Below are 26,831 nucleotides of genomic sequence, written 5' to 3'. Positions count from 1 at the left end.
CAAGAGGGCTTATAAGAAAATAGATTTTTGGGGCAGCTAGGTGGTGCAGTGGATAGAGCACCAGCCCTGGAGTCAGGAGTACCTGAGTTCAAATCCGGCCTCAGACACTTAACACTTACTAGCTGTGTGACCTTGGGCAAGTCACTTAGCCCCAATTGCCTCACTAAAAAAAAAGAAAGAAAATAGATTTTTAAAAGTCCAAGGGAGATAGAAGGAAAAAACAATTATTATTGCCATTAATCATCATCATCATCATTAACCTCTATAAAGCAATTCAATATTCATAGAGCACTTTTCTCACTAGGGAAATAAAATTTATTTTGTATATACTTTGTACAAAGGGGCAGTTTAGTATGGTGGCTCAAGTGGGACTCAGAGTTAAGAAAATGTGATTCGTTTCCCATCTCTGAAACATTCTAGCTGTGTGACCCTGATCAAGTCACTTGATGTCTCAGTGTTCACTCCCTAAGACTATAAGATACAGAAAAGGAACTAATCTTAAGTGGTAGAATGAGTTTTCTCATCTGAAAGTCCCCATACAAATAAAATCATAAAGTGCAGGGGGGGCAGCTAGGTGGCGCAGTGGATAAAGCACCAGCCTTGGATTCATGAGGACTTGAGTTCAAATCCGGCCTCAGACGCTTGACACTTATTAGCTGTGTGACCCTGAGCAAGTCACTTAACCCTCATTGCCCCACAAAAAAGAATCATAAAAATCATAAAGTGCTATGCTTAGAGTCAGGAAGACCTGAGTTCAAATCTTACATCAGACATTTAACCAGCTGTGTGATCCTGGGCAAATCATTTCCTCATCTGTTAAGTGGGGATAATCTAGCATCTACCTCCCAGCATTGTTGTAAAAACCAAATGAGATAAAGAATTTTGAAAACCTTAAGGAACTCTATTTGTTGTTCAGTCATTTCAGTCATGTCTGACCCTTTGTGACCCCATTTGGGGTTTTCTTAGCAAAGATACTGGAGTGGTTTGCCATTTCCTTCTCTAGCTCATTTTACAGATGAGAAAACTGAGACAGACAGGGTTAAGTGATTTGTTCAGGGTCTCACAGCTAGTAAGTGTCTGAGGCCAGATTTGAGATCAGCGAGATGAGTCTTCTTAGCTCCAAGCTCAGTGTTCCATCCGCTGCACTGCTTAGCTATCTTATAAAGTATTATATAGGTGCTAGTTATTATTGTTATCATCTCTGTTTTGTATGAGAGGCCATATAGAATAGGGAATAGCGAACTGGGAATTCAGATTCAGAGAAGACCTGAATTCAAGTCCCATTTCTGACACATATTGGCTATGTGACCCTGGGCAATTTCCTTTTCCTCTCTGTGTCCCAAACACCTCTCTAATTTTATGGATTTCAAAGAAAACAATGATCTGCATTGTCAGAGGAAATTCTTCACCCAAAGCTCTCTGTACCTATGAAATCATAGGCCCAGAAAAAAAAATGTAATGTTGTGTATATGCTCATATAACAGTTCTCATTTATATAGCACTTTATGGCACAAAGTATTATACATAAGTTATTTCATTTTATTTTCACAGTAACCCAATAATATATTATAATAGTAATAATAATTATTATTATAATACCCATTTTGCAGATAAGAAAGATTAATCCAGGAGAGGTTAAAGGATCTGCCAGTTTCAAACAGTTAGTAATGTCTAAGACAGGATCTGAACTCAGGTCTTCCTGACTTCAATCTAGCACCCTCCCTACAATATAATTTTATATGTATGCATACTGTCTCCCCCCATAAAATGTAAGCCCCGTCAGGGCTGGGACTACATCCTTTTTGTCTTGATATTTCCATTGTCTAATACAGTAACTGGCACACAGTAAATACTTAATCAATGCTGTTAAATGGATGCTTGATTGACCTAGGAAGACTGGAAAACAATGAAATATATGCCCCATTAGGAATTTAGAGAAAGGGAAAGGGAATAAGCATTTATAGAGTATCAACTATGTGCGAGACACTGTGATAAGCACTTCACAGATATGATCTCATTTCATCTTGACAACAATCCTATGAGGCAGGTGCTGTTATTATTATTTCCATCTTATTGTTGAAGAAACTGAGGCAAAGATTGTGACTTGCTCAGGGACACACAGCTAGTTAGTGTCTGAGATAGGAGTTGAACTCAGGTCTTCCTGACTCACTTAGTAGGGATAATGGTCTGAGCTCACAATAAGCTCATGAAAAGAATAGTTACCAAGCTCACCTTTCTATTTTGGTGGGCAAACAGGCAGCTGGTGTAGAAATTTCATCCATGAACTTAGGGGCCAATTCTTTGTGGATGCCCACACTGTCCACTCAGCCCTCTCTCTTGACAAAAGCTCAGTTTCTCAGAGACTTCATTCACCCACATACCACATTTGTAACTTTAAACCTTTTTGCTCCTGGTTATAGCTTGCAAACTGCTTATTCCACATTCTCCAAGGTGAGCAAAGAGGGTGGAGTGCTTCTGGCACTCCCAGGGAAGGCATATAAGTAAGCCCTGCGATCTGGGACAGACCTCGGTGGGACAGCCATACTGGGGGCACCTCCCCTGCCTGCTCTACAGGCCCTGACTACCATGCTGTTCCTGACTTTTCTCCTGTCACACCCTGTCATGACTGCTCTGCTGGGGGCCCTGCTCTTCTGGGGGCTACTCTGCTTTCTTGCCCGACCCAGAAAGCCAGCTGGAAAGTGGCCCCCTGGGCCGACCCCTCTCCCTTTTATTGGGAACCTTCACTTGCTGGATCTCAGGAGACAGGACAAGTCACTGATGAAGGTAGGACTAACTGCCTTCCCCTTCCAGGAACCAGCCCCTTTCTCAGTGAGATTATTTGCTCTGGGGTTGGTGGGACTGGCCCAATTGGCCCTGGCACCTCATTGTCTCCAGCTTCCTCCAGCCCAGTGTGGATGACAATGTGGTACCAAGAGGGTTTTGGGGGGAAAATATGCAATAATTTCCCTCCATTTCAACAAGTATTTGTTGAAGGAGTAGAGACACTCATAAGTTGCTCAGTCCAGAAGAGTGAGGGAACACTGTTAGCTGGAGTAGCTAGGGAGAGTCTTCGGAATGGAAGGGGACTTTACTTGAGCTCTAAGGGATCTGGTTATCTAGGGACAAAAAGAAGTGGGGTGTTGGTGTAGGGCTCCCTATGATCTCTTTTGGTGTTTAGTTGTTTCAGTTGTGTCCCGCTCTTCTTGATCCCATTTGGGGTTTTCTTGGCAAAGATACTGGAATGGTTGCCATTTCCTTCTCCAGTTCATATTACAGATGAGGAAACTGAGGTAAACAGGGTGAAGTGACTTGCCCAGAGTCACACAGAAACTGAGTATCTGAGGCCAGATTTGAACTTGGGTCCTCCTGACTGCAGGGCCAGCACTCTATCCACTGCCCAACTCTAGGATCAAATAAAAAAATCTTCTGTTTGACTTTTGTTTGTTTTTTTGGTGAGGCAATTGGGGTTAAGTGACTTGCCAAGGGTCACACAGCTAGAAAGTGTCAAGAGTCTGAGGCTGGATTTGAACTCAGGTCCTCCTGAATCCAGGGCCGGTGCTCTATCCACTGCACCACCTAGCTGCCCCTGTTTGTCTTTTAAAGGTTTTCACAAGCTGGCCTCTTTCTAAGTCTGAGTTTTCTTAAACTATATTCCCCTCCACACACTACAATACAGCAGCACCTGCCTTCTGGCTGTTCCTCCCATCTCCTATCTATGAGCTCTTGTATCCTCAGCACTTAGCACACTGTGTATGGCACAGAGTAAATCCTTAATAAATGCCTGTTGACTGATTGACTTACCAACATCCCATTTCAGGAGGGAGGCAGTACATGATGCAGTGGAAAGGTTTGGAATCAGAGGACTAGGGTCCAAATTCTGCCTCTGACACTGTGTGACCTTGGACAAGTCATTGGACTTCTCAGGACATCAGTTTCTCCACCTGTAAAATGGGAAGCTTGGGCTAGATGGTTTCTAAGGTCCTTTCCAGCTCTGTTTGTGACCTTATGGTGGGCAAGGCTGCTAAGATCAAAATGAGCATGACACCCACCAGGAACAGTGTGGGGAACCATCTTTTGGGGAGGCAGGGCAATGAGCATTTAGTAAGCACTTGCTATGTCACAGGCATTGCGCTGAGCACTTTTCCAAAATTTACCTCATTTGATATTTCCGTTGAGTAGTCTGGATCAGGAATCTCATTTCTAAAATTTTGTCTTGGGTCTCATAAGCTGCTTGGAGGGCTGTCTCTCAAATCATACTAATGGAGCCACCATTAATAGAGCTTGTCCTTCACACTGCTTTGTGACAGTGGGGATGGATTTGCATTGAACTTTCTCCATCTATTTTGTCTATTTCCTTCGGTGATATGTGACATGAGGAGTTGGATGCCCCATTAATAGGCCACTTAACTTCTCTGTGCCCCAGTTTTCCCATCTGTAAAAGGAGGGGGTTGTACTCGATGACCTTCTAGTGCTAAATCTATAATCCTTTGATCCTATAATCCCTGGCCATGCATAAGGTCAGCCCATTTGGCATATACTCAGCTGGTAACTCATGGTGCTCTTAGGAAAAACCATTAAAATCTCTTGTGACTTCTTTCCTTTCTTTGTTTAATAGCATAATTTACAAAGCACTTTTCTCACAAAACCTTGTGAGAGAAATATTGCATGTATTGTTATCTCCATTTGACAGAAGAGGAAACTGAGGCATTGAGAGGTTAAAGTGTCTTGCATAAGGTCACAAAGCTAATTACAGTTAGAGCTGGGACTCAAAATCAGGTGTTTGCAAGACTGGTACTCCTCCCATAACACCACACCAATGATTAAGCATTTAATGCAGTGAAGCTACCAGTAATTAGAACCCCCAGGCAATGAACTTTCTGGCTAATTTGCACATCTGGTCAGTTGAGGGTCTAATAGAGAACTATTTCAACCTTCGTTGAAAATGAAGATATCTTAACCTACTTTCCTGCCTTAGTGAACATAGTAGAGTGGTTAGGGTTGACTCTAGCTGGGTTGAATAAGAGTTTCAGCAAGCAATTCAGGATTGATTCCCAAAAATTATGAACTGACTGAAGCTGTGGAAAGTATGGGATAGATACTACAAGGTAAAGGTTGAAAAAATTGTTTAGTCATTTCAATTGTGACCAACTCTTTGTGACCCCGTTTGGGGTTTTCTTGGAAGAGATACTGGAGTGATTTGCCATTTTCTTCTCCAGCTCATTTTACAAATGAGGAAACTGAGATAAACAGGGTTAAGTGACTTGCTCAGGGTCATATAGCTCTATAGTCATATAGTAAGTGACTGAGGCCAGATTTGAACTCAGGAAGACGACTCGTCTTTGACTCAAGGCCCAGCCTTTCATCCACTGTGCCACCTAGCTGCCCCTTTGTAAAAATTATCATAGCCTTTAATTCAATGATTCTACTGTTGAGAATATGCCCTGAAAGTATATCAGAAACAAACAAAAAGAGCTACCTGTTCAAAAATGTTCATAATAGCATTATTCTTAATTTTAAAAACAAACTAACATGGAAACAAGTTCAATGTCAGGTGGAACATAGTTAAATAAATTATGGCACATTAATGTAATGGGATACTATAATGCAAACAATCAATCAATAAGCATTTATTAAGCACCTACTTTATGTCAGGCTTTGTGATAGGTTCTCGGGATACCAATGAAAAAGGAAGATCAACAAGTATGCAAAATAAAATGAAACCCTGAAAAGCTTTTATGAAAGAATTCAAAATAGGGAAGAAAACAGAATCACAAGAACTACATACTAAGTACAACCAGGTAAGAGGAAAAATGAATGAGAATGAGTAGACCAAAAAAAAATCCTAATGCAGGCTTAGAGGAGGAAATTGTTATGAAATTGTTGTTACTTTGCTCATTGAAAATAATTCAAATGTAAATAGTTACACAGCAAATTTAGTTGGCTTCTTTGACATTTGACATTAAGCTTTTTAAAAGACATTTTAAAACAGGACCTGTGACTACACACAAGGAAGTAGTCTCCACCAAAACAGATCAGCAACTGTTCTGCAAGTTATAATCTTGGACTTGTCCAAGGTCCTACAGTCAATATGTTTCAAAGCTGGGACTTGAACCCAGGTTTCCCTGACTCAGAACCTGGTATTGCATCCATAAATCCATATCACCTTTTAATAAAACACCTACACTTTTTTAAAAGGGAAGGGAAGCTCAGGGTACTGAGTAGGTACTGAGCTCATCAGAACCCTGTAATTAATCAAAGAAACTTATTTATCCAAATCATAGCAAAACAGAAATCAGAGAAGGTATATGTAGGAGAATATATACCAGCTATACAGAGTGAAGGAGCTCTCCCATTGGGAGTAAGGTGACTTAGCTCATCCAAGAAAGAGTGTCCTTGATCTTACTCAAGAGGAACCCCCCCCCCAGATCTCTAAAGTTACAAGCTGGTGGTAGAGGTATGATAAAGGCTGCCCACTTCTCTTGAGTGTTTCCAGTCTTCTCTTGAAGCTGGCAGACCACTCAATGTTAAACTTCAAGACGCTCCCTTGGAGAGACCCCAAAGCCAGGATTGGCCAAGAATTGAAACCATCATCTCTCTCAAACTCAACCTGACCCTCATGTGGGTGAGGGCCTTCATCTCCACCAATAAGCAGTCTCATAGCAGTGGGCCTTGGAACAGGGTGTACATGTGTGTGCATGTATGCATGTATGCACACATGTATGTATGTGTGTGTGGGTGTTGTGTATATGTAGGTATACATATATAAATACACGCATATATACATGCACACACATATTTCCTGCATGAGATAGCCCATCTCCCAACTTCTGCCATTTTTACTCTCTGTCCCTCATGCCTGAAATTCTGTCCCTCCTTATTTCTAATTCCTGGATTCCCTGGATTCCCTCAGTTGTCAACTAAAGTCTCTCCTATAAGAATCCTTTGCTTGTCCTCAATCTTAGTGCCTTCTCTCTGATATTCTCTCCAAGTTACTTTGTATATATCTTGGTTGTACGTAGTTGTTTCTGTGATGTCTCCCCCATTAGACTGTGAGCTCCTTAAAAGTAGAAACTCCCCTCCTTCTTTAAATCCTTATTCCTTAGCACAATGCCTGGTACACAGTAGGTGCTTAATACATGCTTGTTGATTTGACTTGAGAGCAGGAGCTCTTGGATAACAGTAGCAACAACATAGTATAATGCCCTAATCCAATAGACTATGCTTTTTAAATAAAACCAATAGTCATCCATATGACAATTGTTATTCACACCTATGGAGGCAAGCAGTGACATCCATAAGCCAAACAGAAATTCTGACTTGGCTAGGAATTAATTTTATGCTTTAGATTTTTTTTGGGGGGGGAACAGATTTACCCTTTTAATCATATGTTAAATGCATTGGCCAATATAAAAAGGAGTTTTCCTTCACTGAGCTCATGTACACTGATGGTGGAGGCGGAGGACCAGAAATCTACTGGGTGGCAACAGGGTCTAATGCTGTTACTCTAGGTGAGATCAGTATCTCTCAAGAGTTGGTCCTAACACAGAAGATGTCTCCGAAATCCTCTTTCCCACTGAAGATGGTAGATCCACAGTGAAAAAGCAGTGGTAATATTCTTCTGCCAAGTCTTCTGCCTCTGTGACTCAGAGGATGAACCCATAGGAACCCTGGGAAATGCTACTTGTCACTCTTCTCTCATTTCCTATGACTATCCATTTTGGATTAAGATCGAAAGGAGGGATGGATGGGGCGGCTAGGTGGCGCAGTGGATAAGAGCACCGGCCCTGGAGTCAGGAGTACCCGAGTTCAAATCTGGCCTCAGACACTTAACACTTACTAGCTGTGTGACCCTGGGCAAGTCACTTAACCCCAATTGCCTCACTAAAAAAAAAAAAAAGAAAGAAAAAAAAAGAAAGGAGGGATGGAAGAGGGAGAATTAGAGAAAGTACCAGCTGAACAAGAGTGAGTCCAGTTTTAATCTTTATCCATCTTGCCAGTCTCAACATTCCTCAATGTGTGTCCTGTCACTCACACCCACACTCATACCTACAGGCACTCATACACACACACACACACACACACACACACACACACGCCCATGTTGCCAGAGAAATCTTTCATCAACTTTCTTCTTGTTCCAAGAGGAAGATAGGCACTAGATCTATGATATAATTGGCAAAAGAAACACCCAAGGGAGAAAACTCCTTCTAACAAGTCTGGTTGGCACCTTTTCCGTGACTTAATCCTAGAGAGTTGCCTAGTGAGTCAAGAAAGTAAGTGATTTATATGAAAAAATGCTCTATATCATATTGATTAGAGGATTGCAAATTCAAACAATTCTGAGGTACTACCTAATACCTATAAGACTGACTAATATGACGGAAAAGGAAAATGATAGATGTTGGAGAGTATGTGGGAAAATTGGAACACTAATGCACTGTTGGTGGAGTTGTGCACTGATCCAACTATTCTGAAGGACAATTTGGAACCCTGCCCAAAGGGCAACCAAACTATGCATTCCCATTGATCCAGAAACACCACTACTAGGTTTTTATCCCAAAGAGATTAAAAACAGGGAGAGCATGGGGGCAGCTAGGTGGTGCAGTGGATAAAGCACCAGCCTTGGATTCAGGAGGACCTGAGTTCAAACCCAGCCTCAGACACTTACTAGCTATGTGACCCTGGGTAAGTCACTTAACCCCCATTGCCCTGCAAAAAAATCAAATAAATAAAGGTTAAGATCCCTTATTAAAAACAAAAAAAACAAAAAAAAGAGGGAGAGCAGAGGGAAATGACCTGTTTAGACAAAAATATTTATAGTAGTTATTTTCTGGTGATAAAGAATTAAAAATTGAAGGGATAGCCATCAATTTGGGAATGGTTTAACAAGTTGTGGGATATGATTGTAATGGAATACTATTGTGCTATAAAAAAATGACAAGTAGGCAGATTTCATAAAAACGTGGAAAGACTTAAATGAACTGATGCAAATGAAGGGAGCAGAATCAGGAGAATATTGTACATGGTAACAGCAACATTATGTGATGATCAACCATGAATGACTTAACTACTCTCAGCAATACAATGATCCAAGATAATTCTAAAGGACTCATGAGGAAAAATACTTTCTACCTCCAGAAAAAGAATTGATGGAATCTGAACGCAGATTGAAGAATACTATTTTCATCTTTTTATGTGTTTTTTTCTTTTGGTCTGACTAATATGACTAATGACTAAAATGGAAATATGTTTTATGTGATTGAACATCTATAGCTTATATGAAATTGCTTACTGCTTTAGGGAAGGGGGAGGTGAAAGATAAATGGAGAAAATTTGGAACTTAAAAAAATTTTTAATGGATGTTAAAAATTGTCTTTATATGTAAGAAATAAATTATTATTTGAGAGAGAGAGAGAGAGAGAGAGAGAGAGAGAGAGAGAGAGAGAGAGAGAGAGAGAGAGAGAGAGAGAGGGAATGACATGCCCAGGATCAGACAACCAGTACATGACAAGTCTTCCTGGCTTCAACCCCAGCTTCTTATTTACCATGGACCACTCTAATTTCAATCACCTCTTCATCTCTGAACATGTAATTCATCCATATCTGATTTGAAAACAGACATTCTGAAGTTCACCCTATTTAAAATGGGACAAGGGGGCAGCTAGGTGGTGCAGTGGATAAAGCACTGGCCCTGGAGTCAGGAATACCTGAGTTCAAATCCGGCCTCAGACACTTGACACTTACTATCTGTGTGACCCTGGGCAAATCACTTAACCCTCATTGCACGGAAAAAAAAAATGGAACAAGATCATTTGTGATGTAGTGGGAAGAGCACTGTTGTGTGGGTTGGGGAATTGGATTTGAGATGTGGCTTTGACAGTGATAAAGCAGCATGACCTCTAGCAAGCCACTGAATCTGGCTCAAGCCTCAGTATTCTCATCTGTGAAATCAGACTAGATAGATTAGGAATAAGATAGATTAGATAGAATAGAAACTAAGGTCTCATCTAGCTACAGCATTCTGTAAAGAAGGTGATATATCACCCCAAAGGAATAACTGCTTTACATTGGTATAAAGAGGAAAGAGGCAGTTGGCATAGTGGAGAGAATACTAGATTTTAAGATAGATGGTCTGGATTCAAATCTCAGCTGTGCCATTTAATACTTGTGTGACCTCAGAAAAGTCCCTTAACCTCTCTGTGCCTCAGTCTCCTCATCTGTAAAAACAAGAGGATTGGATTTCAGAGGTGTCAAACTTGCTATCAGAGGACCACAAGCCACTGAAGAACTCTGGAGTTCTTAAATAAAATGTAATTGTGCAATGTTTAACAATATAGGGTAGCTAGGTGGTGCATCTGATAGAGCATTGGGCTTGGAATCAGGAAGACACCTTCATGAGTCCAAATCTGGCCCCAGACACTTACTAGCTGTGTGACCCTGGGCAAGTCACTTAACTGTGTCTGGTCCTCCTGAATCTAGGGCCAGTGCTTTATCCACTGTGCTACCTAGCTGCCTCCTTGGGTTCAGGTCTTGACTCTGATATATATGAGCTGTGTGACCCTGGGAAAGTCACAGCTGAGATTTGAACCCAGGCCATCTAGCTTAAAATCTAGTATTCTCTCCACTATGCCAACTGCCTCTCTCCTCTTTATACCAATGTATAATGTGTCTGACTCAGTTTCCTCATTTGTAAAATGAGCTGGAGAAAGAATTGGCAAACTACTTCAGTATCTTGACAAGAAACCCCCACCCACACAAAAAAGGGATCATGAAGAGTGGGACATGACTGAAACAACTAAACACCAACAACAAAACAAATTAAAAATACAACACAACATAGATAATGTTAATTTGTGGTTTTCTAAGTCAATATACCCCTTGATTATACAACTTCTAAGCTCCCTTCTAACTCTCAATCTGTGATCCAATATGTGGAGCTCTGAGTGGCAGCTGTAGCAGCTTCCTGTCCTGAGTTCCCCTTTCAGTTCCTCTGTACATGCATAAATAGGACTTTCCTGGATCCCCCATGTCCCAGATTTTCCTGTTAGCACCCAAACCCAAGGTCCATCGAATCTAAGGGTATGAATATATAGGGTTAGGGATTGGACCCATAATTTCATTCATAGAGTAAATTTACACATGAGGAAATTAACAATGTTAATAACAATAATTATTATCAATAATAATGATAGCAGTTTGGGGCAGCTAGGTGGCACAGTGGATAGAGCACCAGCCCTGGAGTCAGGAGGACCTGAGTTCAAATCCCGCCTCAGATGCTTGACACTTACTAGCTATGTACCCTGGGCAAGTCATCAATACCCAATTGCCTCACCAAAAAAAAAAAAAGAAAGAAAGAAATGAAGTCTTCCTGACTCCTAAATCCAGAGCTGTCTCCAGTCGCCTCACCTCTACCAATGCAGGTCAGTACCTTTTCTGAAAGTTAGATTCTTAAAAAGTTTTCTAGAACATTGAGAGGCTGAGAGACTTTCCCAGGGTCACACAGCCCATATATATCAGAATCAAGACCTGAACCCAAGGGGGCAGTTAGGTGGCACAGTGGATAAAGCACTGGTCCTGGATTCAGAAGGACCTGAGTTTTAATCCGGCCTCAGGCACTTGACACTTACTAGCTGTGTGACCCTGGGCAAGTCACTTAACCTTCATTGCCCCACAAAAAAAGACCTGAACCCAAGTCTTCCTAGTTATGAGACTGGCTTTCTCAACACTAAGCCAAGTATCTCTCTACAAGTACATACCTGATGATAATAATTCATAGTTTATTTGGCCCATGTTCTCTGTCATCCCATGAAGATTCTAATCTCCTCGATTTCTCATGTCTATAAAGCATTATTCACTTCATATGAAGGTTAGAAGACATTTGACTAAAGCTGGATCACAATCATTTTTTCAAGTCAGCTTTTCACTTTTTGCAGTATCAAAGAATTGGAAACAAAGTAGATGCCCATCAATTGGGAAATGGGTGCATCAATTGTGGTACATGAATGTAATAGAATATCTCTATGCTGTGTGTAAGAAATGATGACTGTGAAGATGACAGAGAGGCATGGAAAGACTTATATGAAGTGAAGTAAAGAGAACCAGGAAAAATATCCACAATGACTACCAAAATGTCAACAAAAATGTAAAGAGCAAAAACAAAACTGAACACTGTGTGACTAGACTTACCAAGCATGGCCCTGAAGGAGAGCTGAGGAAATGTCCCTTCTTTCCTTCTTTGCAGACGTGGGGGACTGTGGGTATGGAATATTTTGTTATACTGTCAGATTGTATTGAGGTTTTGGTTAGTTTTATTGAACTGTTTGGTTTTTTTTCTTTTCCATTTTAATTCTTTGCTGTAAGGGATGACTCTCTGAAGGATGATGGGGGACAGATATACTTGGAAATAAAGGTGTTATTAAAAACAACCCCTGAATCAATAAAAATAAGAAAGAGAAGTCCATTCTTTGGTCTCAGTGAAGAGCATGAAACTTGTCTCCTTTACTATAGTAAAAGTGAAAGGAACAATGATAGTCTTAAAATCCTATGCTTCAGCAGCCACTCCTGGGAAGGTCTGAAATCTTTTTACATATAGCATAAAAGGGATCATGAAGAGTGGGACATGACTGAAACAACTAAACACCAACAACAAAACAAATTAAAAATACAACACAACATAGATAATGTTAATTTGTGGTTTTCTAAGTCAATATACCCCTTGATTATACACATTCTAAGCTCCCTTCTAACTCTCAATCTGTGATCCAATATATGGAGCTCTGAGTGACAGCCAGTGCTTTACCCACTGCACCATCTAGCGGCCCCCTAGTATTAGACAGTAGGGGATTCAACAAAGGCAATTGAATGGTTGGAGGTCTTCTAGAAACTCTGCAGGGCTGAAGGACAACTGGCAAACTTGAATACTTGACTGAAAATTTTAAATGGTCCCAAATTCTCCAAGTAATTGAAGGCTAAGTAATTTGGTCATAAGATCATAGATCTAGAAGAAAAGTCAGAAACCATCTAGTCCAACACCTTTGTTTTACAGATGAGGAAACTGAGGCCCAGGGCATTTAAATTACTTGACCAATATCATGTTGGTAGTAAGTGGCAGAATTAAGATTTGAACTCTGGCCTTTTGATTTCAAAGTGAATATTCTTCCCACCATACCATCCTGGTGTGGGGGACTCCTTCCCCCAATATCAATACAATCTGTATATGACTTGGTAGATAAATCCTATTGTTGTTTTCCTTCATTCTCAAAAAGGACCATGACAGGGACAGCTAGGTGGCGCAGTGGATAGGGCACCGGCCCTGGAGTCAGTACCTGAGTTAAAATCTGGACTCAGACACTTAACATTTACTAGCTGTGTGACCCTGGGCAAGTCACTTGACCCCCATTGCCTCACTAAAAATAAATAAATAGGGGCGGCTAGGTGGCGCAGTGGATAAAGCACCGGCCCTGGAGTCAGGAGTACCTGAGTTCAAATCCGGCCTCAGACACTTAACACTTACTAGCTGTGTGACCCTGGGCAAGTCACTTAACCCCAATTGCCTCACACAAAAAAAAAGAAAAAGAAAAATAAATAAATAAATAAATGACCATGGCATAGGGAAATGATGTCTTGTTTGTTTGTTTGTTTGTTTTTACAGGACAATGAGGGTTAAATGACTTGCCCAGGGTCACACAGCTAGTTAAGTCTCAAGCGTCTGAGGCTGGATTTGAACTCAGGTCCTCCTGAATCCAAGGCCAGTGCTTTATCCACTGCGCCACCTAGCTGCCCTGGGAAATGATGTCTTGACTTGCAGTGAATTGGATTTAAATGAGGCAGGGTTGTGCAAGGTCACCAGCCTCACTCTCTCCTCCAGAGCCATCTGGGTCTAGTGGCAAGATATGTGTCAGGACAACTGGAGATAATCCCAGATTTTTAAGGCAATTGGGGTTAAGTAACTTGCCCAGGGTCAAATAGCTAGTAAGTATCTAAGGTGAGATTTTAACTCAGGTCTTCCCAATTTCAGGGCCAGTGCTCTATCCACTGTGCCACCTAGCTGCCCCTAGATTAATCCTAAGGAGTTGCCTGAGTCACATATACGTTAAGTGACTTCCCCTGGGTCAGGGGCATCCTTGTTACCTCTGCCCAGATTTCACAGCCCATCTTCACAATTCACTTTGGTCTCTAGAAGATGATGGTGCTAATTGGCTATAGGGCTGTAAAAGAGGCACTGGTCAACTCTGGTAGGATTCAAACCAAAGCCTTTACTGACCACAAGTTCAGCCTTTTTCTGGCCACACTGCTGCTTTATTGTATTCCTAGACATTTTGGGACATTTTTCCACTGGTCATACATTTGCTAAGTGATTTGTGATAGAAAGGACCCTGGCCTGAGAATCAAGAGACCCAGGTTTGCTTAAAATGAGGGAATTGGACAATATCACCTTTATGGTAATTTTCAATTCTAATCTTTTGTGATGTTTTTCTCAATGTGCACTTTAGTCCACAAGAATCCTAGGATTTAGTCAGAGGAAGCATTTATAAATCTATGTATTATATGACTTAACCGCCTTTTTCTTTTCACTGATGACATACATGAACCTTGTGCCTCCTGCCCAGATTGCAGAGAAATATGGTCCCATCTTCACCATTCACTTTGGTCTGCAGAAGATGGTGGTGCTGACTGGCTATGAGGCTGTGAAAGAAGCACTGGTCAACTGTGCTGAGGAGTTTACTGACCGACCACCCATTCCCATATTCCAGTGCATCCAGGAAGGTCAGGGTATGTGATTGAGACAACATTGGTTTTCTTTGGGCATCATGGGTGTGGAAGGAAGAGGAAAATATCCCAGACATACCCTCCAATTTTGCATAGCTGTGTGACCCTGGGCAAGTCACTTAACCCCAATTGCCTCACTAAAAAAAAAAAAAAAAAAGAATGGATGGGTGGGGGGCAGCTAGGTGGCACACTGGATAGAGCACCAGCCCTGGAGTCAGGAGTACCTGAGTTCAAATCCGGCCTCAGACACTTAACACTTACTAGCTATGTGACCCTGGGCAAGTCACTTAACCTCAATTGCATCACCAAAAAAACCCAAAAAGAATGGATGGGTGGGGGGCAGCTAGGTGGTGTAGTGGATAAAGCACTGGCCCTGGATTCAGAAGGACCTGGGTTCAAATCTGGTCTCAGACACTTGACACTTACTAGCTGTGTGACCTGGGGCCAGTCACTTAACCCTCATTGTCCAGAAAAAATAAAGGAAAAAAAATAAGAATGGATAGGTCGATGGATGGATGGTGGATGATGAGTTGTTCTGATACCATCTGCTGAGACTGTATTGATATTTAATAAGTTAAGAGAGTATATGGCTTTTATGAGTTGCTGTTCTAGTCATAAGTTTCTTTTAAAGAGACTCTAGCTACTAGGCGAGTATCAGCATTGGCCTCCTTCCTCTGATCATCTTCTGGGTCAGGAGCTAGGTGGATGTCTTCAGTGAAGTATGTCTCCAGGCCACAGAACTCTATATCTTTGAAGCTTGATAGCTTCCTGACTCCTGATTGATTTTTTTTTTTGTCCTTGCTATTTTGGGAACTTTGGTAGGAGATGAGTGAAAGGGAATGAGGTGCTGGGACATTTCCAGTGAAGTAAGTACCTGCAATGCATTCACCCTACAGGTATATTTTTCTCATCTGGGGAACTATGGAAAACCACTCGCAAATTTACCATATCTAGCATGCATAACCTTGGGGTGGGGAAAAAGCTGATGGTCAAGAAGATTCTGGAAGAATTTAACTTCCTGGCAGGATTGATAGACTCTTTCAAAGGTGAGATATTTGATTTCAATTTTTTTTCTTTTCCTTTTTGCTCCAGACCAGTTTGTCTGAGAACCTGAATTTGGTACTTCTAATATAAAGTCTTGGGCTTGTTGGGTTATTTTTTTGCCCTTGCAGGTAAACCTTTCAAGTTGAAATTATTCAACATGGCACCAACCAATGTTATTTTTTGTCTGCTCTTTGGAGACCGGTTTGATTACGAAGACCCAACATTTGTTACTTTATTAAGACTAATAGATGAAGTTATGGTTCTTTTGGGCTCTCCCTTCCTCCACGTGAGTAGCTTTCCTCCTCTTTGGTGCTAACGGTAAGCATTGCCAACAAAGCTTTAATTATCAATTAATGCACATGGAGCAAGATGTGGGTAAGAGATAGCTTCACCTGGGTATTGGTGCCCTGAGATATCACCATACAGTAGGAACAAAAGATGTACCCTTGGCTACTGCGTCATAGGGGCTGGGTAGGAAAAGGGTAAAGCACAGAGAGGATGAGTCATCCATACCCTGCCTCCTACTGTGTTTTTAGGGTCTGAGTCAACTATGGGACAGTGTTGTCAATGCTCTTTAAATTTTCTACCCTATGCCAAAGCTCCAGTCACCTGTCCTGGTTATACTCTAACTTGATTTGGTTAGTCATCAGGCACAAAGTGTTGGACAACTCAATGGACTTTTCAATCGAGTCTCAAGGCTAAGATTAAACCTTAGCAAAATTGATAAGTCATCAGAGACTATCTTCAATGTCCCTCCTCCTGTAAATACCTGTTTCCCTTCCCCTATCAATCTCATCTTCCTTCTCTTCTCCTCCTCCTGCCCATGCTCAGTACCAGTCTTCTCTTCCTTTTTGAAAAAGCTACCCTTGGAAATGGACTTGAAATCCTAACAGCATTGACTTAGAACTGAAATAATCCTTGGAATCATAAAAGTAGGGTGGAAAGGGACCTGATAGGGCATCTATTCCAATCCACATGTGAATAACGAAGTTTTCTTCAACCTCCCTGGAGAGTGAGTATTCAACCTTTGCTGAAAGACCCCAAATGAGGAGGAATCTATGACTTCCTGAGATTGGACAACCCACTCCACCTTGAGGTAATTCTAGTTGTTGGAAAATTTCCCTAAGAACAAGCCTAAATATGCTTCTTTGCCATTTCCACCCATGGCTCCTGGTCCTGACATGTGATGCCAAGCAGAACAGATCTTATCTTTCTTCTATGTGACAATCCTTGAATGCTTCCATCAATTAATTGACAAGCAGGTATTGAGCACCTTCTCTGCGCCAGGCAATGTGCTTGGTGTTGGGGAATGACAAAAACAAAATAATCCTTGCCTCCGAGGAATTTACATTATATCAGAAGAAACAGGAAGTTCCACCACCATGTTCCCCTTAAGCCTCCAGGCTAAATATTCCCATTTCTTCCAACTGAGTGATTCTACTCAAGGTCTTAGATAGAGGTCAGCAAATTGTTTTGAACTCAAGGACTAGATATAGAATACCCTTTATTTTTACCAAGTTCAAACACCAATTTATGCATGTGGCTGGGTGAGAGGTCGTGTGTGTGTGTGTGTGTGTGTGTGTGTGTGTGTGTGTGTGTGTGTGTGTGTGTGTAGAGATAGGGATCAGGAAGTCCTAACAGAGAATGCCAATAGTGTCTAGTCCACTCCAGTACTGCAACTTATAGATAGACAGTATACCACAAGGGTAGGTGTGGAACAGGTAAACACAATCCCCCTAATTACTCTCCCCCAATATGGGGTAAGTGCATTCACTGGCTATTCACTCACTCCCTGGCTTTTGCCTTACCCCTGTTTTCCTTTCAAATGAAAAAAAGGAAACATTTGGTTTTTATATCACCTCCTTGCCTAAAATATCCCTCCTCTCTCCCCTACCCAGAAAGCCAACCCTAAAAACAAATAAAAAATTAAAAAATGTTTTGCAAGATTAATTAACACAAGTCTAATATGTAGCTGCAGTGTATGCAATGTTCCTCAGCAATAGTCCCCCATCTCTGCAAACTAGCCCCACCTCCCTGCTCATTTTTTTTTTTTTAGTGAGGCAATTGGGGTTAAGTGACTTGCCCAGGGTCACACAGCTAGTAAGTGTTAAGTGTCTGAGGCCGGATTTGAACCCAGGTACTCCTGACTCCAGGGCCGGTGCTCTATCCACTGCGCCACCTAGCTGCCCCCTCCCTGCTCATTTAAGCAATATTTTTTGAGCATTTCTATGGAAGATATTACAGTTAGTCAACATGCATTAATATTAAGTATTATCATGTTCTAGGCACTGTGTTAAGTGCTAAGGATACAAAGCAAGGCAAAAAAAGTCTCTGCCCTCAAGGTTGCTTACAACTAATGGGAAATATAATATATAAATAACCAGATGCATTATAAATGGAAGGGAATCTCAGATAGAAAGGCACTAGCAGGTTTGGGGGTTGGGAAAGGTCTCCTGATCATTCCAGGTCACTCTCTGCCTCTTCCACTGCTCCCAAAGGCACCATGCCACCCACAGACCTTTGGATGCCATCTTGTAAACTGTATACCCAAGTTGCCAGTCCCTGATCTAAACTCTCTACTACATCACATAGTTATTAAGCCTGCTTTGCTTTTCTTTGTTTCTAAATCAGTTTATATTATCTCCAGTATGTAAAACTGAGTTGGCACAACTCTAAATATCTGGAAGACAAATTGAAAAGGGCAAACAGCCAAATGTTTTATTCATATCAAACCAAACATCTGGATATTTGGAAGTCTCTAAATGAATGATAGAACTTTTTTGTCTTTCATCTGGATATTTGGCGCCACATGGATATTTTCTCAGACACAGAGAAGAAATTCCACATAATCTGTGAGCCTTTCTTGGACAGCCTGGCATCGTGGAAAGATGCATGGACCAGGAGTTAAGAAACTTGAATTCTAGTCCCTCCTCTTCCATTTACTAGCTGTGTGAATTTGGGCAAGTCATGTCATTCCTCCAGGACCTGGCATCAGTTTCCTCATTTGAAAAATGAAAGGGTGTGGCTTTGTGATTTCTCTGAAATCTCTAGACAGAATACCTTTGCATATATTTTATTTTCATTTATTTTCTCTTAATTTTGAAATATTTCTATTGTTTTTGTTTTTTATAGACCTCATTTCTCAACAAATTCCTCCCTTCTTCTTTACCTGAAGAGCCAGTTCTTTTTACAAATAATAAAAGAGAGGGGGAAAAAAGAGCTCATCAAAATTAATCAACTCAGTAATCAAATATGACAGTACATGCCATATGCCCATCCCTGCAAAGACAGGAGGGGGTAACAAGTGTTTGTTGATGATTGATTGATTGACAGAGGTGCCTTTCCTTGAATATATTTTCAAGTAGTAAGTTGTCATTGAATCCCAAATATCTGCCATTACCTTTTCTTCCCCAAATAGTTAAGCAATTAAAAAAGAGAAAAATAAGAAAAAAAACCATATATTGGACACTCTCCCCATTTAAGGGGTATAAGACTTCTCAAATAAACAAGTCTGTCATTATTTGTGTCTGATCATTTTATGAGGGGTCCCAACCATAATCACTTCACTCCTAGCTCAGCTTATTCTCTGGACTACTCTACCTCCTCACCAGGAACCTTGCCCACTTAGAGATGCCTCCGTGCCCTTGAACCTGATGTCTTGATTGGTGAGTCCCTAGCCAGGATCTCTATTTCATGAGGGACCTCAGACATGCTCACTTTCCAAGGTGCCCTACCTCCTAACCAGTAACCTTGCCTACGTAGATAACCCTCCCAGAAGCCCCTTTCCTGCTGCCTTTTATGTTTTGTCTTATCTTATTAGAATGTAAGCTCCTTGAAAGGAGGGATCACATTCTTTTATCGCATTTGTATTCCTGGTGCTTAGCACAGTGCCTGGCACATATTAAGCCCTTAATAAATAAATGTCCTGGGGAAGCTAGGTGGTGTAGTGGATAAAGCACCAGCCCTGGATTCAGGAGGACCTGAGTTCAAATCCGACCTTAGATACTTGACACTTACTATCTGTGTGACCCTGGGCAAGTCACTTAACCCTCATTGCCCTGCAAAATAATAATAATAATAACAATATAAAAATAAATAAATATCCTCTCTACCCATCCATCCATCCAATCTATCATTTATCGATATATTTGATATAGAGATAATAAAATAGCTTCACCAATAGACAGCTGACCTCTGATTTGGGAAAACCTGGGTTTGAGTCGTGCCTTAGACACATACTGGTTGTGTGACCCTGGGCAAGTCACTTAACTTCTTGATGTTCCAAGCCACTCTCTAACACTATAAATTGCAGAGAAGGTGATGATTTGCTTTGGCAGAAGGAGTTCTTCACCTGCTGTTACCTATCCCTATGAAATCACAAGTCTGGTCTCTTCACCCCCTGCCCTTTCCCCTCTCCTCCCATTAGCTACTTTCTCTTCAAGCTCCATATTTTTCATTGTTCTTTCATTTCTTCTGTTTACTCCCAAGTAGATGTTAATTAGGCACTGTGGATCTTTAGCCATTAACCAGAGGGCTCAGGTACCTCCCTAGACAACCTCATTTGTAAAAACCACCCAGAGATTTGGGGCAGAGAGGAAGGGGGGGGGTGATGTTAAAGCAGCACTGGGGGAAAGGAGGCAGCTACCACTTCAGCTCCTGAATCCCAGCATAGAGAACCTCCCATCTACCTGTTCGTGGCTTTTATGGCTTAGCACCTTGGGTTCCATGCATCGGTTCTTCCCTGTGTATTTATAAGTGTTTTTCTTCTCCTTTAAAACTAGCTATTTAACTTCTACCCCTTCCTTGGATGGTTCCTCAAGTCCCACAAAACAGTCTTAGTGAAAATAGAAGAGATGAGAGTCATCCTAAGGAACTACATGGCGGCAAGTAGACAGCACATCCCAGGAGGATATGTCTCCAGCTACATTGATGCCCTGATGAAGAAGCAGAGTGAGGTATTCAGTAATGGTATTGTACCTTTTAGCCGAGTTGAGAAGGACCTTCGATATCACCTAGTCCAAACCTCATTTTACAGGCGAGGAAACCAAAGACCCAGGAGGTGAAATGACTTGCCCAGAGCGACACAGTGGCAGAACTAGGATTTGAACCCAGGTTTCCTTAGTCCATTGCTCCTTCCTTTATACTGCCACTGGCTTTTCTAATAATGTATACTTTTTTTTGTGGGGCAATGGGGGTTAAGTGACACAGTTAGTACGTGTCAAGTGTCTGAGGCTGGGTTTGAACTCAGTTCCTCCTGAATCCAGGGCCAGTGCTTTTAACCACTGCGCCATCTAGCTGCCCCTATAATGTATACTTTTTAAAGGAGTCTGCCTGATCTCCTACTTAACTAATAGATCTCCCCTAGGATGTTCTCAAGAGTCAAATCCAGGGTAAATGAAACAGCTGGACAGACCATCAGTTTGTTTTTAATGGCATTTGCATATAATTTGGTTTCGTCTGTATAGATTGTGCGATCTATTCTCACACAAAATGGAAAAGGGGAAAAGTACTGACATTGTAGTTAGAGGATCTCAGTTCAAATACCATCTGTGACGTTTATTACTTCTGTGACTATAAGCAAGTCACAACTTCCCTGGGCCTCAGTTTCTTGATTAATAATAACAACAAGAACAATAACTACTAGCATTTATAGTGTAAAATAACTAACATTTGTAGTACGTCATAATATAATGTATCCTATAACAACTACTGGCATATACAAATAGCCGTGCCATGGGGGAAATAGGTGGTGGGGTCTTTAGGTATTCCTTTTTAAAGAATTATACCGGGGGCAGCTAGATGGCGCAGTGGATAAGGCACCAGCCCTGGATTCAGGAGTACCTGAGTTCAAAGCCGGCTTCAGACACTTAACACTTACTAGCTGTGTGACCCTGGGCAAGTCACTTAACCCCAACTGCCTCACCAAAAAAAAAAAAACAAAAAAAGAATTATACCCTCTTGCCCATGATCCAATCAGAATAAAATAGTCTTTTATTTAGGCGCTTAGAGAAAGAGACCAAGAGAGAAGTCAAAGACTTCACTTGAGGGGAGGAGACGTCTTGGAGACATCTTGCTCGTCCAACAGAAGATAGGCAAAAGCTTTTCTAGACCATTGATGGGGTCACCACCACCTGACAATGGAAAGATCCCTTTGGGGGTGGGGAAAGCTTGAGTGAGGTGGTGGTCCTGACTTCTGGAGTTATCTCTGTCCCCTGGCAGGGGCAGCTAGGTGGCGTAGTGGATAAAGCACCGGCCCTGGATTCAGGAGTACCTGAGTTCAAAGCCAGCCTCAGACACTTAACATTTACTGGCTGTGTGACCCTGGGCAAGTCACTTAACCCCTAATTGCCTCTCAAAAACAAACAAAAACAACAACAACAAAAATCTCTGTCCCCTGGCACCCGTCAGGCAGCAGCCACACCTTATAGGCTTCTCTCTCTTACTTCTCAAGGTCTATCTGTCCTTTAGCTAGTGGGCCAGTTTAAACTTTAATATTCCCAACCCCCTTGTCAGCACTTTATATGTATTATCTCATTTGATCCTTGAAACAACACTGGGAGGTAGATGCTATTAATATTTGACAGATGAGGAAACTGAGACTCAGATAAGCTGTCACTTGCCCAGCTAGAATCTAAGGCAGGATTTAAGGCTAATTCTTTTTTTTTTCTGGGGCAATGAGGGCTAAGTGACTTTTCCAGGGTCACACAGCTAGTAAGTGTCAAATGTCTGAGGCCAGATTTGAATTCAGCTCCTCCTAAATCCAGGACTGGATAAAGCGGATAAAGCCCCACTGAGCCACCTAGCTGCCCCTGAGGCCATTTCTTTTTGACTCTAAGTCTGGCACTCCATGCACTGACATTTAGCTACCTGTATAATGAGAGGTGTTAGACTAGGTAGCTTTGGAGTCCCCTTACAGCTCTCAGCTGCAACCCTTCTTCCTCTCCCCCTGTCCACGTGAGGAATTACACCTTTTCATGTGGGTGCTCTGCCCAAAGGAATAGAAGTTTTGATCATTTAAATCTCGCAAGATGTCTTGGGGTTTGGGGGCTAGATTTTTTCTCTTCCCCACTTATTTATTCTATCTTTTTTTTTTTGGTGAGGCAATTGGGGTTAAGTGACTTGCCCAGGGTCACACAGCTAGTGTTAAATGTGAGGCTGGATTCGAACTCAGGTATTCCTGAATCCAGGGCCGGTGCTCTATACACTGAGCCATCTAGCTGCCCCTCTATCTTTTTATTTTTTTAAAGCTGGGACTATTAACTTTTTTGTTTATGTGGTTTCATTTATGATTTCTTGAAATAGAGTTCTGGAAAATCAGGCTTTGATAAAGTCCATTTGGAATGAAGTGGAACTACTTGACTATTTCATTAAACCCAAATCACTCTGGCTCCCACAGATTGGCCAGTAATAGGCCCCAGCCCAAGCCTCACTTGCTCAGTTTGGATTTGATGGCTCAGAGTGAGTATAAATATCAATGGTTTCTGTTCTGGCCAGAAACACTGAGGGTCTTCACCTCTTAGATTTTTTTTTTTTAAGTAGGCAAACTAGGCCATCTTTTGCCTCAATTCTTATCTAGCCTTAATCACTGATTGGATGTTAGCTCAGAAAAACAGACCTGGGAAAAACCTTAGCCTAAAAAGGCCAAGGTCTCCCACTGCATCTGGGGCCAACTCCAGTCATCCTGACATATGTCATGCCACTGGACTCAGATGCCTTTGGAGGAAAGAGTAAAGCTGGGGATTTTGCACAGCACTCCCTCACTTAAATCCAATTTACTTGCAAGTTAAGATATCACCCTCTTGATGTCAGCGGCCCTCTTTGAGAATGAAGGACAAACAACATTATGATCCTATAAAATGTCAAATTATTTTGTTCATCCTCCTGTTCTTTTTTTTTTTTTTTTGCGGGGCAGTGAGGGTTAAGTGACTTGCCCAGGGTCACACAGCTAGTAAGTGTCTGAGGCCGGATTTGAACTCAGGTCCTCCTGAATCCAGGGCCGGTGCTCTATCCATTGTGCCACCTAGCTGCCCCTTCATCCTCCTATTCTGAAGCTTTGTGGTATTTTCCTTACTTGTGCTTTCTTACCTTTCCAGTACAGATCAAAATCCCCAACACCTGAGTACAAAGCCAAGCGCAAGGCCTTGCTCACTTGTGGGGGCAGTATGGGAAGAAGCCAGGGAGGGCTAAACACCTGCTACCAGAGGTCAGTGGCCTGGAGAAGTAGCTTGTGATGCTAATCGAGGTCACTTGTTTTCGAAGGAACCAAAGGCAGAGACCCATTTCTCGGATGCCAACATTGTCGCCTCCATCCTTGACCTGGTGATGGCTGGCACTGAGACGACATCTACCTCCTTGCAGTGGGCCATTCTGCTCATGGCCAAATACCCAGAGGTCCAGGGTGAGTCTCTGGTCATGTCTTGTCTCTCTAGCTAGGCTGGCTGGAGGAAAAGCTTTGCTGTGTGGCTTGTTGGAGGACCTCAGGTTACTGCCAAGTTGCTCATTAGCCCAAAGCTCAAGAGAAGTAATTTATAAGCTAATTTCTGCTGGTTTTCCCTAGATGCTCCTCTTGGTGACCCTTATAGGACCTACTAGTCAAGCAAATGGCATTGTTTATTTAGTGAATTAGCACTGTTTGCAAAAGCCCTGGGAGCCAGAGACCTAACTCCCTAGGGTGAGTGCTTCACACACACCAAAAAAAGAAAAAAGGAAAAAAGAAAAAAAAGAAAAAACCCACCTCAATCCAACAGGAAAAGAGTAAAACACATTCTCTGTGCCAAGCATTGTCCTAGGTGCTAGAAAACAAAGACAAAAAATGAAAACAATCCCTACCCTCAAGGAGCTTACATTCTAATAGAAGGAAATAGTATGTTCACAGATAAGAGATAGTCATGGAAGGTAGATTCAAGACCTGCTTCTGACACATACAAGCTGGACCTCCCTGGGCCAGTCACTTAATTTCATAGGATTCTTTTTTTTTTTTTTTTTTTTGTGAGGCAATTGGGGGTAAGTGACTTGCCCAGGGTCGTACAGCTAGTAAGTGTCAAGGTTCTGAGGCCAGATTTGAACTCAGGTCCTCCTGAATTCAGGGTCAGTACTCTATCCACTGTGCCACCTAGCTGCCCCAATTTCATAGGATTCTATTGCAGAAAAGGTGCTATATTCATTCAGAAGTTCTTAGTACAAATGAAATTTCAGGTCTTGTTCCTATCCCCTTTAGCTTGGTACATACAGAGTAATTTCACATGGGGAAAAGCACTAACAACTTTATCAAGAAAGACCTCATCAGCCAGATTTCAACTCAAGCCTCCCTGACTCCAGCACTCTATTCACTGAACTACCAAGGATGATAAGATTGAAAAGTTGGGTTGCAGTCAGATTCAGGGAGCCTCTGAAGGTGTCTGAGCAAGGGAGTGACTACATTTGAAGACCAATACTGGATTCCCAGCTTTGTAGTTACTAACTAGATGAGCTTGTTAAGTGAATTTGCTTCTCTATTTCCTCATCCATAAAGTGGGGATAATAGAGATTTGTACAATCTCAGAGTTATTATTAAAAATAAAACAAGATGACATGTGTAAAATAAAGAAAAAAGGGAAGAAACAACAAAGAAAGTGTCATGGGGGAAATAGGTTGTGGTAGGGGTCCTTAGGTACTCCTCTTTAAAGAATTATACCCACTTGCACACAAATCCAATTAGAATAAAATAATTTTTTATTTAGGCACTAGAGAAAGGAGAAGATGGGTTCAGAGACATTCTCTGAGATACCTATATCCTCAAACAAGAGAAAGGCAAAAACTTTTATAGATGGTAGATGGGGTGATCACCTTGAGAATGGAATGTCTCTTATTGGGGGTGGGTTGGGAGAAGTCAGGTGAGGGGTGGTTGTTCTGATTTCTGTCTGGAGTTATCTCTGTCCCCTGGTGCCAACCAGGCAGCAGCCATGCCTAATAGACTTATCTCCCTTACTTTTCAAGGTGTATCTGTCCTTTAGTTTGGCTTCTCAAGAAGAGTTACCCTAGACCCTTGTCCTTTAGTTTAGCTGGCCAGTTTAAACTTTAATAGTCCCAAATTCCTTGATATGTCGCAACCCCAGAACAGAAAGAAAAGCCTCATGTACACAGTGGGGCTTGATCTGAACCTTGAAGAGACCTGGGAATCACAAAAGCCTGAGGTGAGAAGGGAGAACATTCCAGGTATGGAGGATAGCCCATGAAGGCACAGAGATGGGAGATAGAATGTTGTGTAGAGAGAAGAGCAAGGGTCAGGGTAGCTAGGTGGCACAGTGGATAAAGCACCAGCCCTGGATTCAGGAGGACCTGAGTTCAAATCCAGCCTCAGACACTTGGCACTTACTAGTTGCGTGACCCTGAAGAAGTCATTTAACCCTCATTGCCCTGCAAAACAAACAAACAAACAACAATAACCAAAAATAGTGCTTGGATTAAATTACATTTAAGCTATCTTTCATCTCTAAATTCCATGATTTATCTATTGTAATTATATTATCTTATATAATTTATGTCATTATGTTTCAGTGGTCATATATCTATGTATATGTTTATTCAACCTAATCCATGAACCCTCATTACCTCTCCTTTTTTTTTCTTTTTTTCTTTTTTTTTTTTGATGAGGCAATGGGGGTTAAGTGACCATCCTAAGCTCTGCAGAAACAAAAAGACAGTTTTCATCCTCAAGGAGTTTACAATCTAACCAACTAATTTATAATCTAACAAAGTAATTTTTGCATATAGCCTCTATCAAAGCTGCCACATGGTAAATTCTAGAGCTGAGAGAGACCTTGGGAAATCATCTTAGTTTGGTCCCCTGCCTCTAAGTAGCATCTCACCTAAAACATCCTAAACAAACTTGATTTTAATAAAAATCACAATCTACTGGTAGTGATAGGAAAACATTCTTTAGAACCATTTTTTCCACTGTATTAACTGTCAGTCAACAAGCTTTTATTGAGTGCTTACTATGTGACAAGCATTGTATAACTATTGGGGATGAAAAAAAG

The 26,831-nt window shown here is 41.6% G+C and overlaps 1 protein-coding gene across 1 annotated transcript in view; it reads left to right on the top strand.

Annotated features, from left to right (window-relative positions):
- The first annotated feature begins 2,586 nt into the window (after positions 1-2,586).
- The window catches only part of LOC122751343 (cytochrome P450 2W1), a 36,929-nt gene continuing 12,684 nt past the window's right edge, over positions 2,587-26,831 (top strand). The window contains exons 1-6 of the mRNA XM_043998352.1: positions 2,587-2,784; positions 14,610-14,772; positions 15,666-15,815; positions 15,942-16,099; positions 20,595-20,768; positions 24,073-24,211. Coding sequence (XP_043854287.1) covers positions 2,587-2,784; positions 14,610-14,772; positions 15,666-15,815; positions 15,942-16,099; positions 20,595-20,768; positions 24,073-24,211 — 982 coding nt within the window. The remainder of the gene's footprint in view (positions 2,785-14,609; positions 14,773-15,665; positions 15,816-15,941; positions 16,100-20,594; positions 20,769-24,072; positions 24,212-26,831) is intronic.

Source organism: Dromiciops gliroides, chromosome 1 (assembly GCF_019393635.1).
Source record: "Dromiciops gliroides isolate mDroGli1 chromosome 1, mDroGli1.pri, whole genome shotgun sequence".
NCBI classification, from domain to species: domain Eukaryota; kingdom Metazoa; phylum Chordata; class Mammalia; order Microbiotheria; family Microbiotheriidae; genus Dromiciops; species Dromiciops gliroides.
Note: the sequence above shows the minus strand (reverse complement) of the source record. Positions and strands in the feature narration are given on the sequence as shown.